This window comes from Electrona antarctica (assembly GCF_951216825.1).
Source record: "Electrona antarctica genome assembly, chromosome: 8".
In the NCBI taxonomy this organism is placed as follows: Eukaryota; Metazoa; Chordata; class Actinopteri; order Myctophiformes; family Myctophidae; genus Electrona; species Electrona antarctica.
Window position 1 is genome coordinate 54,197,858 of NC_136789.1, and position 15,437 is coordinate 54,213,294.

Here is a 15,437-nt window from a genome sequence, read left to right on the forward strand (position 1 = left end):
GCATTCAGGAGAATTTAGTTTTTTCCCCGAAGTCTCCTGAACTTGAACACAGTATTTTGCGTTGAACAAATTTGTTTAGAAATCCATGTCGTACTAGCTAAAGAGTGCCCCCGAGTGCGCTGCGACGCGTCGAGAGCTTGTAGATCGGCTATTTTCGCAATTTGTGCCCTCTTACGGGATTTCAGCCTTTGCCTCTCTCTGCGTGCTGCTCAATTGTAGGGCCGAACAAGAATTCCAAAAAAATTATAATAATCACAATTGATCTTATTATAGCCCCGTTTGAAACCTCACCCTCCGCTGTTATAGTCTCAGAGAAGAGGTTCTGTGTCAGGAGGATATCCCTGTATAAGGGGAAAGGGGTGCATACGTTTGTTAGACATACTAACGGTCCGAAAGGCATTAGTCCGACAACACCGTCGCTCCCGACATGCGCTGCCGGCTACAACTAACCCGTGACCGGGTTAAAACTCACCCGTGGCTCCTGTGACATGTGTGGCAGGTTAACAGTTCTACTGCGAAATCTGTGTTTCCCGCATTAAAATCAAATATTCTACGCTGCCAGGATTGTTTTATTACATAAAAATAGCTTGCGCCGTTTGTTTTCATTCCAGCGCACCAATCGCCATCTTGCCAAGCAGAATGGAGGGGGCTGTGAGGCTGTTGTAGTCAGACAAAACCCCCGTCCACTTGCATTGGACTCAATTTCCCAGAAGCCCTAGCAGCCCAGCTTAAGTTTTTCGATTTCCGGTTTCGTCATAACATCAAGCTAACTCCCTCTGCTGCGCGGCAGAGGCGGACTTTTTTTATTATTATAAATGCGATGCGATTTAGACACATAAAACAAATAGCGGGGATGTCGTATTACGCAGCATCGGAAAACTGGAGTAAACAATTATCGGCCGTCAAACTGTTAAAACTAACCCGTTGCGGGTTCAAACTAACCCGTGGCTTCCCTGTGAGGTTATAGGGTAAGGTTAGGGTTTGGGGTATAGGGTGTCTGTCGTGTCGGCCTGTTAGTATGTCGGACCAAACACATGTGCCCAAGTCGAAATGGGTCGAGCCCTCCAAAAGAAGTGGGGGAAACCCTTTTCGCACAAATTCGCAGTATCGTATCCAAAAAGGTAAAAGGTATTTCTACAGAGCTATAGATGATAAAATTAGGAGTGGAAAAAGTAAACATTTTAGAGCGGGGTGAAACCACCGGTGCTTATGAAGTCAGCCAGTACCATTGTTTTCCCAATGCAATCTTACGGAAGCATTACTGTGCCTGCGGACGGGGGTCGACTGGCCACAGGCTGACTACTATTTAACCCATTTAGACCAGAGTTAAAAACATTCACTTTGAAAGAATATATATTCAAAGATTTGCGCCGCATTTTTACGATTTATTCAAAAATAGCAGACCTACAAGCTCGTAGCGCGCCACTCGGTGGCGCGCTATGAGCTTGTAGATCTGCTATTTTTCAATAGCTAAATTATAACATAATGTTTAAAACACCAAAAGGGGTTCCCGCCCAATTCCCTGATTGAAGTGGTTGCTGTTTCACCACATGCTAAAACTATTACTTTCCCCTCCTAAGTTTATCATCTGTAGCTCTGTAGAAAAGACTGCGTTACTTTTTGGATACGATACTGCGAAAAGGGATAATGCCCTGGAGGTCGAGGTTTTGCAGGGATCTCCTGACAAAGAACGCCTTCTCGGAGCCAACAGCGGAGGGCGAGGTTCCAAAACGGGGCTAAATGGATCTACCTTCTAAATCCTGACAGTTTTCTGAAAAACCCTACAGTGGTTCTCAAACATTGTCATGTCAAGGACCCCAACAATTATATGTAATTGGCTGCCGACCCCCATCTGAAAATATGATGTTCCAGGGACCCCCCAGAAGCAAAGATTTGAGTTAAAAACGTTCGCTCTGAAAGAATATATATTCCAAATTTGCTATTTTTGAAAAATCGTGAAAATGTGAGCTTGTAGATCTGCCATTTTTCAATAGCAAAAGTATGACATAATGCTTAAAACACCAAAAAGGGGTTCCCGCCCAAAATGGGTTAATCAATTTTAGGTCTGCCAAAAAAAAAACAATCTTCATCAAATGAGTCTTTTGTATGAAAAAGGGGGGGGGAACGAAATAAGAGTTTTACCCATTGTTCTCCCCAATTTATTCGTCATGCCAATTGATTCTGTATTGTCACTGCTGTTGTATCCTACTGCTGATACAACTTGATTTGATTGTATTTGATTTAGCACCATATAAAAAAACAATACAAAAGAATATGCAAAATATAAAAAGGAAACTGCTAGGAGAAGGCAAGAAGCCCAAGAGGCTTATACGAGTCCTCGACCTACTGTATGTATAACATAATAAAAACATTTAGAACATGATTTGTAAGCAGGATATGATACTTATGATTCACAAATAACATGATTGCAGTATAACAACAAGTAAGACGCCCGAGGGCGAGGTCGCGTGCACGCATCCGCCTGGGTGACAGCAGACCCACATGGGTCAACTCCATACATGGAGATCTAATGGTGGCAGCGGGGGCAGTGTATTGGGTTTGATTTGAGTGTACAGGGTTTGATGTGGGCCCAGGTATAGGGCCGGGCCTTCATTTTCGGGCCTGCTGAGAACTCTAGTTTTCGCTGGCTGCGAATGCAGTCATAACTTTGGTGACCAACCAAACAACTGACTGACTGACTGACTGACTGACTGACTGACTGACGGGAAATGCACGATTTCATAGTAAATGTGACCTGCAGGCGCAAAAAAAAAAAAAGGTCTATTCCCAGGGAGGAGCCCCCACCGGGAGGACATAGAGCCTCCATCATACACTTCCGCCCAACACCTACAGCACCCTCTCCACACTTTTAATTTTGGTATACTTTACTATTTCTATTCTATTCTATTGCTATAAGCAATAATGTGTCAAAAATGTAATGACCTTTTTTTTTTTGTATTCAGACAGCCAGCAATGAGTAGAACACTTCCAACAAGAATTTAGTCTCTGTGACACATCTAGGGGCCACAATCTGCATTCAAAGAGGTTCCTAGAAGCTTTGTCATTGGTCGAAAGAAACCCGGTCGCAATGACTAACCAATCAGTAAGTAGACAGGCAAATCGACCAATGACAAAGCTTCTAGGAAAATCGTTTAATGCAGATTGTGGTCCCTAGATGTGTCACAGAGATTACATTTTGTTGGGAGCGTTTTACCCATTGATGGCTGTCTGAATACCAAAATATTTTTTTTTAAAAGTCATTAAACTTTGACAAATTATTGCTTATAGCAGCTTTAATGCCATCATGTTTTTGTTTTGTTTTCTCACTTCATTTTTATAGAGAAATTGACAAAAAATACAAAAAGGAAAAAAAGGAAAAAACAAAACAAGAGACAAAGGGGAAAACAAAACTAAAAAAGTCTGCATTGTTTCATTTTACAGGATACATTCATGAATTCCTCATACATTCTCGATAGGCTGGAAGAAGAGATCCCACTTTTTTTTATAGAACTTATCCTCTTGTAGTCTTTAAGTATGAATGTTAGTTTTTCCATGACATACAGTTCCTCAGTAATGTCCAATGTTCTTTCGTTTGTTGGGTCGCTTTCTTACTTGTTGCTAAGAGGATCTCGATTAAATATTCATCATGTATTAGAAACTCTTCAGGGATATTCGATGCCGATACTCCTGTACTGTTTTACTCAAGTAACTTTTACTTGAGTACTGTTACATTGTGGCATTGCTGCTGTCGCTCAAGTATAAGAAAGAAACAACCCGAGTACTTCTTCTTCTTCCAACAGTATCATATATACGAGACTGATTAATTAGCTAATTGGAAGTCATTTCAGAGTATCGATCATCCTCTCCAGCAGATACTGCGTTTTATATGCTTAAGTTGTCACTGGATCGAATGCAGAGGCTTATACGCAGTTCTCGAAAAAAAACAGTTAATGCCATTAACGTTTTAAGACAATGAATCAGCTAAAATGATCGGTTGACCCGGCGTTGCCTCAAAGGAGTATAATGGTGTGGATACTGTAAATCAGTCGTTCCCAAAGTTTTTCATGTTAAAGGAGAATTCCATGCTAGAAGGCTTTCTTACCTTTATTTGTAGTTGTTACGTCCCCAACAAGGAGGTCCAGGTGTTATTTTGTGCAAAAGTGCATTATTGGCTATTTCCCCGAATATAAGCCCTCAATGGGGGTTGGGTTTTTGTGCTAATTCGCTTATTTCCATCGAAATGAGTAGAAAAGTAACGGCTACAAATAAAGGTAAGAAAGCCTTCTACCATGGAATTCTCCTTTAAAACCCTCTTGTGGCCAAGCCTAATTAACAGTGGATTGATTCTTCAGCCAGCATTTTTCAAATGTTTAATTTGTCTTTTTAATGCCAATAGAAAAATCCGCGATATACACACTATATCTCATTCTGACGGGGCAAGACCATAGTATTGGGACAATCAGTCCTGATGGTGGCGGTAACGTCACCATTTTGCCGATTCTGACCAAAAGGAGCGAGTGAACGATGACCACATCCGGTTAGGATCAAAATATCCGGCAGTAGCTTTGCTAGTGTGCCACAATGAAAGATGTCCGGAATGCTAAGCTATCGTCGTAATTTTCATAACTAAGTCAAATTAAGCTCTAATCAAGCCCAAAACATCGCATTTTACGCAGCGATGCATGCGCGATCACGCGCGTGCGCGATCGACCGTGCACACGCGGATTTTCGGCCGGTTTTAGGAAGATTACATCGGCCGTTAGCCAAATTAGCTAAAAAATGCTAAATTTTGCGACAATAAGCTCCCGATTATTGGGAATCAATCGATTACGTCAATTACGTCAGTGGCCATAAGGGATTTATTGATTTCATTACGTCAATTACGTCACTGGCCATAAACCAGTTAAGTACCCAAAATTCACTAATTAGCCCGCGGACACCCATGCCAACCCGTTTAATTTCAAGGACCCCCAGTTTGACATGCATTAGTCTACGGACCCCCATTTAATGGCTTTTCCATCTCTGGGACCCCCAATTTATATTGTAAAATCAATGTTAATTTAACTCTGGGAGTGTACAGACCCATAAGGGTCCATTTGGTTCCAAACTATCATTTAGCTGGGGACCCCCTGGAACTCCCTCAAGGACCCCTGGGGGGGTCCCCGGACCCAACTTTGGGAACCACTGCTGTATGGCAGGTATGGTAAGAAAGGGTGGGTGGGTGGGTGTATGGCTAAGATTGGAGCATATAGCCTTAACATACCCACTATTCATTTAATAACTAATTCATTCGTTTTAAACCTAGTTTTAAACCTGAACAGGAAAACAAACCACAATCTACAATCAACCTGGGGTCGCATGTCCCTTAGTTTAACCCATTTAGACCTGAGGCCGATTCTAAAAACATTGGCTTCTAAATCCAAAAAACTGTTTTCTGAAATGTTTCTATGTCATTGGTGCTCAACCTTTTTCACTTCAAGGACCCCCAGAATTATCTGTATTTGGCTGCGAACCCCCATCTGAAAATATGTTGTTCCAGGTACCCCCCCAGAGAAGCAACGATACGAGTTATAAACATTTGCAGTGAAAGAATATATATATTCAAAGATTTGCGCCACATTTTCACGACTTGAAAAAAAAAAATAGCAGAAGCGCACTCGGTGCCGCGCTATGAGCTTGTAGATCTGCTATTTTAAAAAAAACTGGTTAAAGTGGTTGAAAGCCATGGCGACACAGACGTGTTCCAGGTCTTAAAAGGATTCATATTCATACCAGCCCTCCACGGCGTGGCACCCTGCCCTGCCCGGCGTGCCCGTGTGTGTGTGTGTGCGTGCACGTGCATGCGTGCGTGCGTGTGCATGTCCTTACCAGCGTGACAGGAAGCAGGATGGTGAGCAGGGCGATATGGTGCAGCACCAGCAGGAACTCCCGCCGCAGGAACGAGTTCACCGTCCGCAGCGAGTGGCGCTTGTACTCCTCGTGACCCTTGATCTGGAAGCGGTAGTAGTGGCTGAGGTACATGGCGTAGATGTCGTAGGTCATGTACGGCACGCCGTACCACACCACGAAATAGGTGGCCAGCCAGTGCCTGGAAGGAAAACGAGAAAAGAATCGTTATTAGTGTAGAAATAGGTGGCCAGCCAGTGCCTGGAAGGAAAACGTGAAAATAATCGTTATTAGCTTTTTTTCTGTGCCGATAGGTGGTATAGCATATACGCACACCTAAGGCAGGGGTTCTCAACGTTTTTGGCCGGAGACCCCCGGAAATGTTTTGGCAGTGTCTCGGGAGCCCCGCCCCGCCCCCTCCCAACCCCCAATATAAATTGACTGCTACAATAACCTTAATAATAGAGACAATACACCATAAATAAATACTGAAACCAGATATAATCATTAGGGAAGGTGTATGTATGTACTATGTGTACTATATGTAAACTCTTCATTTCCATTTTCCAGCCATTCAGTTGCAAAACATTTTTTTTTTTTTCTTTTTTTTTTATAATTTGGGGACCCCCCAGAATAATTTGGCGACCCCCCCCGAGGGGTCGCGACCCACGGGTTGAAAAAGTTAGTGTAGAAATAGGTAGCCAGCCAGTGCCTGAAAGTCTTTGCAATGAATGGAAGACTGTATCTTTGCATCGTCATGTCGCTGGTTTCCATTGACAATGAATGGTAGACTGCATCTTTGCATCGTCATGTCGCTGGCTTCCATTGACAATGAGTGGTAGACTGCATCTTTGCGTCGTCATGTTGCTGGCTTCCATTGACAATGAATGGTAGACTGTATCTTTGCATCGTCATGTCGCTGGCTTCCATTGACAATGAGTGGTAGACTGTATCTTTGCATCGTCATGTCGCTGGCTTCCATTGACAATGAGTGGTAGACTGCATCTTTGCGACTGCATTGTGTGAACTCTTATCTTTGTGTCTGCCCGTGTGAACGCAACATAAGTGTCCTGTTCAGCCCGTTCTTCTAGAAATAAGCTTAAGGTGTAATACTGGCTCCATTGTGTGACCTACCCGGAAATACATTGTTGCTTTGCGACGATGGCATGATGTCTATAGGCGTGTATTTATTTTCAAAATGTATAAAATGTGGTTAATACTGTAAAACTGAATGAGATCTTATGAATTCACACACAGACCACATCAGGCAATTGCACACGCATGGTAAAAATATATATGCAGGTCTAACATACATAATACAGTATGTTACATGATGTGAGCTAAATCTATGATCTTTGTTTCACCAATTCAAAGTTTAAGCTGGCTAACTGTGTAACTTCATATTGGGCAAGCTGGGGATTGTATGTTCTAAGAAGTACTTAGCAACATTCACACACACACACACACACACACACACACACACACACACACACACACACACACACACACACACACACACACACACACACACACACACACACACACACACACACACACACACACACACACACACACACACACACACAGCAGGGTAGCTAGCCATTTCTCATTTTAAATGCCATTTTGAACTTTTTCACGCCTAACCCTGAACCTAAACCTAACCACTAAATGCCTCAATAATTACTCTGACACAACATGCATTGTATAAGCATAGCTCTTTGTTAACCATAATGAAAACAGCGTTTCTCTTGGCTTCAGGAAAATGGTCCTCACAAGGTCATCATTACAAGTTGTACTACAGGCCTTTTAACCCGACTTTGCCAGATTGCGGCAGTATTGAGTTCACCAGTTCCCTCCTCCTGCCTGCATCTGGGATCTCTCAAGCAGAAACGATGAACCCGGACGCAGCGGGACAAACATTTGATATCTCCATAATCATTTTGAGTTGTAGTCTTGTTAGGTTGTGTTTACATTTGCGCTGTGGCAGCGCTTCAATATGTCATAAGTCTCGCGTTGATCCCGCCTCTAGCGGCCGCATATCGCTCCGACCAGAATTGGACCGGAGTACATCATCTCTGCCTGAGAGTTCCCAGACTCTCCCTGCTGGCAGAATGCAAATGTTGTCCAGCAGGGGGAGTGGTTTCACCAGGCTACTACAGGCCTACTGGTGGAGACATCTGGCCATACAAATGTATCGTGCAAGTACTGCACGCACACCGCACACAGTTTGTAACACTTTAGGATGGTGCTTTTATGAATGCTATTTTTTCCCCCTGCCATTTTGAACCATAACAATAACACCAACAATAGCCGACCGACAAGCACACGAGGCGCGTGTGTGTTATTGTTATGGTTAAACATGGAAACACTCTCTACTTCTCAGGTTATGTGGGAACGCCAGTACCGAGTGGCAAAAAACCTACTTTCTGGCCTTGACAGCTCATACATCCAAAAAAAGAAGAAGCTATTTTTCAACAGCTAAAGCATAACATAATGCCTAAAACACCAAAAGGGGGGTTCCCGCCCAAAATGGGTTAAGCACAGTACTTGAGTAAATGTACTTATTAGTTACTTTCCTCAAGTATAGAACTCCACACACACACACGCACGCACGCACGCACACGAAATGCTTCGCACTCCCACACATGCCACATACTGTACACAAAGGGCTTTAAGGGGGGGGGGGGGGGGGGGGGAGTCACGCAGCAGCTTACCAAAGTCCAATAAAGAGCTTGTGTTCTAATGAATCCAGCTTACAGTTATGGTTCATTACGGGAGCACACGGAATGGGAACGAGACCCCGCTGACCCCGCTGACCCGCCACGCAGTTGCCCGCCTCTCAAGGGGGGGAGGGGGGGGGGGGGGGTCAGGCCCCGGCTTAATAAAGACAGCTGACGCAGCGAGACAGGCAGGCAGGCGGGGGTCTTAAGCTGGTCACTTTAGTGCCCCCCCCCCCCCCCCCCCCCCCCGGTGTTTGTAAACAGCAACAACAGGGGCTTCATTCATAAAAAAATAATGGTTCTTCCTCGGATTCCGATTTCATCGTATATCCAGGACGCCGCCGCCGCCGACACTGGCATCTCCCACTATTCTGGGCCCAGCAGCACCAGGAGGGATGGTTGTATACTGTATATACACACACCGCTAGCAGTGGTTCCCACACTTAAAGGACCACTTCACCACTTTTCAACTTATCGTCCTATAATTGGTCCTAATTGGCAGTTCAGAAACCCGTCCACCAGTGACATCAATGGTGAATCCAAGCTAATAGAAACGGCAGGCTTTCTTTTCCTGAAAAGTTGCAATGCAAAAGTTGAAGCCATCGTTCTCACGATAATAAAAATCTAAACATATTTTAAAACAAATCTTGTTTTAAAAAAAATCTGCCTAATGATGATGTCACTGGTGGACGGGTGTCCGAACTGCCCAAAGCCCTCCTATGAGACACAGACTGAGTAGGAAAAAATGGTGGTGTTTTATCATGAACATTAGTGAGGACCAATTATATGAAGAGATGTTGAAAAGTGGTGAAGTGGTCCTTTAATAGAAACATTTTTTCCGAAAACTGTCAGGATTTAGAAGACATTTTGTAGAATCGTCCTCAGGTCTAAATGGGTTAATTTCCCCAGAAATGTTCTGTTAAGAGTGGCACCGCTGTAGGTTCTGTTAGAACCTAGGTTCTGTTAGTGGCATAGCGTTCTGTTAGAACCTAGGTTCTGTTAGTGGCATAGCGTTCTGTTAGAACTAAGGCTGTCAAAGTTAACGCGTTAATCGTGCGTTAACTCAACGTCCTTTTAACGGCGTTAATTTAATTAACGCGCGATTAACGCACGGTGAAGTTTGACAGAACGGTTGAGAGACGCATGCATCTGAATGCAGGCAGGCAGATTCCAATAGCCCCGCCTCTCTCTCATCCCCCCCCCCACTCTCTCTCTACCATTCCCACACTCAGTCCGGACTCCGGACCGTCAGTACTATAGGGCTGCGCACAGTTGAGCTGTGAGCAGAGGCTGAATGCCTCCGTTCGGCTCGTTATTAATTAATTTGCTTCACAATGTGTTAGATCAGAAGCTCTTTGAAGTGGGCATTGGGCAAAAGCAAAACTCTGGCAGTTTTGGTTGACAAACATAGTTAGTTAGTTGTGGAAGCTTGATGCTAATCATGCTACACAGACCATGCTAATGAGTGCTAAAGCTAATGTTGACTTGCAGGAGAGAGGGGCAGGGGCTCTCGTGTGTGTGTGTGTGTGTGTGTGTGTGTGTGTGTGTGTGTGTGTGTGTGTGTGTGTGTGTGTGTGTGTTGAGTTTATGATTTTGTTTCCCCCTTCCATGGCATTTGCAATAAAGCAAGCATTCTCCCATGTTGAGTATTTAAAACTTGAAAAGACCACCAGTGGTCCCTGAGGGGATTCCAGGTGGCCCACAGCTAAATGATGGAGGGTTGGTAACCAAATGAACCCTTATAGATCTTTAACTCTCAAGAGTTGAATAATTGTTAAACAAATGCATTACTTAAAGTTAATTTACAAGAAGTCTACACAATTAGATAACTTAGAAAAAATGTTATTTTGATCAACATACAGCCTGTTATCTCTCTCATCAATACAGTTCTTTAGTTTGGGTCTGGAAGGCTAAATGTCATCAAATGGTGGTCCGTGGCTCAAATGCAGAATAAATAATGGACCTTGATATGAAAAATCTTAAAAACCACTGATTTAAGGTATATTTAGAACGGATAAAAAATATGCGATTAATTTGCGATTAATCGGCGATTAACTATGGGCAATCATGCGATTAATCGCGATTAAATATTTTAATCGACTGACAGGCCTAGTTAGAACCTAGGTTCTGTTAGAGTGGCACCGCTGTAGGCCTGCCATACGTGTCCTGGTATAGAGGGTATGTGCGTGACATCATCATCATGACCGGAGGTCATGCGGGAGCGCCTACTGAGTGGCAAAAAAAACTATACATTCGGGCCTTGACAGCCCATACATACCATCCAAACGGAGAAGTACTGTCTGATTGCATTAAAGGAGAATTCCATGATAGAAGGCTTTTTTTTTTACCTTTATTTGTAGTTGCTACATCCCCACCAAAGAGGTCCAGGTGTTATTTTGTGCAAAAGCGCATTATTGGCTATTTCCCCTACCATAAGCCCTCAATGAATTGAATTGCATTAAATTGAATGGGGCATTGGGTTGTTGTGCTAATTCGCTTATTTCCATAGCTTTTGTATATCCTCTCTTCATAATGTAAATAGTATCCCAAACGGTACACTTATTTCGATGGAAATAAGTGAATTAGCACAAAAACCCAACCCCCAATAGAGCGTCGCAGTCCCGCCCCCTTTCATGACGACGCCAGGCCCAGGAAATGATTCCCAATGCATTTTTCCCAGACATTTCACAAAGTATTTATTTAAAGACGGTTACGCCGCGGACAAAGCCAACTCGATTCGTGACAAATCATGACGACAAACGCAATATTTTGGACCAAACAAATAATTACAAAGAAGAAAAACAACAAAAAAAAGTGTTTTTCTTCTTTCTAATTCTTTGTTTGGCCCAAACATTTTTGTTTGTCGTCATGATTTGTCACAACTCGAGTTGGCTTTGTACGAGGCTTAAAAGGTCTTTAAATAAATACTTTTTGAAAAGTCTATGAGGAAAATGAACAGGGAATCATTTCCTGGGCCCTGGTAGGGGGCGGGACTGCGACGCTCTATAGAGGGCTTATATAGGGCCCAGCAAAATATCACAAAAGGGGCGTAAACATGTGTCGCTCCCAGCCCGCATCCTTGTTGTGGGGCAAGTAGGACCCTAGGAGAGATCAATCACTTTGCTAGAGTGACACGACGAGCTTGTAAATGTAAACAGTCACTTTTCCATGCTGTTACACTACTTTAAAGGTGCAGATTTGCTCGGTTCATACTTGTGCCATAACAGAAGGACTTTAGAAGGGAGGATTTTATTGTCTGGACTTTCCTATCGAACAATCAAGTATCAGCTAATGTGCCGGCGCTGACGGCGCACAGAACGGTGGATGCATAACAGCCAAGCACTGGTCATTTAATTAAGCCACATACACATTTATATAATCTATGAGGTTTCTATTTTAATTGGGTGTCTAGCTGGTCATGTCATGATTTTATTTATATACTTATATATCACTATTCATCATCCTTCGAGTGCCCTCGAGATCTGCGACACAAGCTGCTTCCGCTGGTCTCTGTTGTCTCATCGACACACACCAAGTTCATTCACAGTCAGTCCCTAGTCCCTACTCAGAACATCTGGAAATGTGAGAGGTCTTGTTCCTCTCTCTCTCCACAGAAGAATATCCGAAATGACCTGGTCTTTTGCTCTGTGGCAGTGTCCGGCAAAGCGGAGTCTTCTTTCTGCCACAACAACTGAGATGCCTCCATAAATCTGAGCTTTAGTGGGATGGTCCTCCCATGAGAGGTTCTGGACACGATCTAAAATAAACATGGGGCATGAAAGATTTCTGCAGATGTTTTTGCTAAGCAATTACATGTAGGCCTATATAGTTCGTTCCTTCAATAAAGGTAGGCTACTGCGCTGCGCATCATTTGGATAGCCTTTAAAGTGGGGCAGTAGCTGTCAAAATATTTCCATTCTGTGTGTGAGTGTCGTGTGGTCATAATATCCCCGATTTTGCGGAGATAAACTCTCTTCCAAATACTGTACATACTTGTACGTATGTTGAGCGCAAGCCTCGTCTTTCCATTCGTTTTCTGTTCAATCAGTCATTCACGCCGTTCAGCTGTGGTTCAGTTCGCCCCACAACACGGCGAGGGGGGCGGAGATCAGAGAGAGGGGGGGCTCTCTATGACGAGACGCTGCTGGGAACTATTAGGGGAAATAGCCAATAATGCACTTTTGCACAAAATAACACCTGGACCTCTTTGGTGGGGACGTAACAACTACGCATAAAGGTAAGAACGCCTTCTAGCGTGGAATTCTCCTTTAAAGGGGAATTTCTCCCTAAAACTTTTTTTACAAAGGTAAGTTGATAATTATGTATATATTTTTTTTAAATAAAGATATAGGGGAGCTGAAGCTGCAGCTGGAGATGAAGCTGGGGCTGGAGGGGTCTAACGCTAGAACTCCTATTCAAATCGCAAAATTGTTTTGTTTTTTTTGTTTACATCTGTTCTAGATGATGTGACAGCAACACTCCATGCATTGTTGACACTGCACTCTTCCTGGTCTACGTGAGCTGATGTTAGACCCCCCCAGCAGCAGCCCCAGCTCCAGCCCCAGCCCCCCTATATCTTTATTTTTTTTGTCTCCACCAGGCCGAAGGCATGGGGAGAGAGTATGTTTTGCACTCCGTCCGTGTGTGTGTCCGTCCGTCCGTCCGTCCGTCCGTCCGTCCGTCCGTCCGTCCGTCCGTCCTTCCGTCCGTCTGTTACCAGCTAATCTCCGGCACCGTTAACCCGGTCGATGCCAAACTTTGCACACACACTCCCTGGATGCCAACGATGAACCTCTGCCCCACATTTTCCAGAACGGCCTGTTATAGCGCCACCATGAGGCAGCTTTTCATATTTTTTACCTAAAACTGCACCGATCTGCGTGAAACGTTGCATGCACACTCCCTAGAGGCCAAGGACAAACCGTTGACCTGCATTTTCCGCATCTGCCTTTTATAGCGCCACCAGGAGGCCGACTTTTGTAAAACACATTTTTTGATATTACTCCTCCAGATTCTGTCCAAAAATCTCACAAATCGTTACACACTATCTCTATGGTCATGTGCTCAAGTCGGATCTGTCCGATATTTCATATTCCATCCTAATTGGCTATAATTAGCTTTCACAGTTTGCAAGATTGCCCCGTTTTGAACAAAAGCCTCAGATCATGAACGCAGCATGCAATTTACGTGAAATCTTTCACACATTTTCTTACTAGGCTGAGGAATATATCCCACCCTTTTCACATTGGCTTGTTATAGCGCCACCAACAGGTTGATTTTTGCAAAACACATTTTTGGAACAAAATGTCTCAAAAACATGTTTATATTAATCCTAAACATTTTGCCAAACATCTCACATAGTCCTATCCTCCTGGTGGAGACCTGTGCCCAGAAGGGCACTTTTTCTAGTTTTATTTTCTTTTGGTCAATATACATAATTATCAACTTACTTTTGTAAAAAAAGGTTTAGGGAGAAATTCCCCTTTAAACAAGGTTAAACCCACTTTGCCACTCACTTTATCCGTGCGCATACCCTCTATGCCTCTCCACTCGGAGGTTCCTCGCCACTACAGGGTCTTTCTAATCTAGATGGAGCCATCTCCGACAGGTCAGACACCCATGCTGTATTTACAATGTAGCCGCAGACGTTATTAATCCATTTTGGGGCGGGAACCCCTTTTGGTGTTAGCATTATGTTATGCTTTAGCTATTGAAAAATAGCAGATCTACAAGCTCGTAGCGCGCCACTCGGTGGCGCGCTACGAGCTTGTAGGTCTGCTATTTTTCAAAAATCGAAGAACCACCGACATAGAAACATAGCTTTTTCAGAAAACTGTCAGGATGTAGAAGACATTTTTAGAATCTGATCTCAGGTCAAAATGGGTTAATCCAGAGCGATCTTTCAGTAATAAGCAAGAACCTATAACATCCGTCTAACAGTGGAATAGTTGTACAATGAAACTATACTGTATAAGTATACACTATAGAATGCTATATCTACATAATATGCTTTCTAAATTACATAATTTAGCTATCAAGGTCGTCGAGGCTAGGGCTAAGTTCTACGGCATGTGCTACGGGCTAAGGTTGTTGTTGTTGTATTATCTCCAAGCTATTCAAATGCTAGGTAGGAACAATAAGCCATTTTGACCTGAGATCAGGTTCTAAAAATATCCTCTACATCCCGACAGTTTTCTGAAAAAGCTATGTTTCGATTTTTCAAAAATAGCAGACCTACAAGCTCGTAGCGCGCCACTCGGTGGCGCTATGCGCTTGTAGATCTGCTATTTTTCAATAGCTAAAGCATAACATAATGCTAACACCAAAAGGGGTTCCCGCCCAAAATGGGATAAGCTAAAGTTTCAGTCTATACCTGTTTTTTTTTTAGTGGTGCAACCCACTCCAATAGACAGCTATGTGTGTGTGTGTCCCTGTGTCCCTGTGTCCGAGCACGGAAATAGCATATTGTCACCACCAAGTGTCACTGTTGTGCAGCCTAACACACAGAGAGGCCAGGGAGGAGAGCTTGTACAGTACAGTACAGTACAGTACAGTACAGTACAGTACAGTACAGTACAGTACAGTACAGTACAGTACAGTACAGTAACACTCACTTCAGACGTTATCAAATGCACTGTATTAATCCGTTTTCCTCTTTTAAAAAACAAAATAAATAAACTACTAACTACTACTACTACTGTGTGGAGTCTGAAGAGGTGAATTTTCAGACTACGGCGGAAGATTGGGAGTGAATCTGCAGTTCTGATAGCAATTACGGGGAGATCATTCCATTGTTTTGGAGCCAGGAGGGAGAAGAGTTGATGTATTTGG

General features: G+C 43.5%; 1 protein-coding gene across 1 annotated transcript in view; it reads right to left on the reverse strand.

Moving 5' to 3' along the window:
• Positions 1-308: 308 nt before the first annotated feature.
• LOC306928846 (ceramide synthase-like) overlaps positions 309-15,437 on the reverse strand; it is a gene marked incomplete at its 3' end in the record, with an annotated part of 97,393 nt that continues 82,264 nt past the window's right edge. Inside the window, exons 5-6 of the mRNA XM_079509118.1 lie at positions 5,869-6,088; positions 309-341 (exon numbers count right to left, since the gene is read on the reverse strand). Of these exons, the coding sequence (XP_079365244.1) occupies positions 309-341; positions 5,869-6,088 (253 nt within the window). The remainder of the gene's footprint in view (positions 342-5,868; positions 6,089-15,437) is intronic.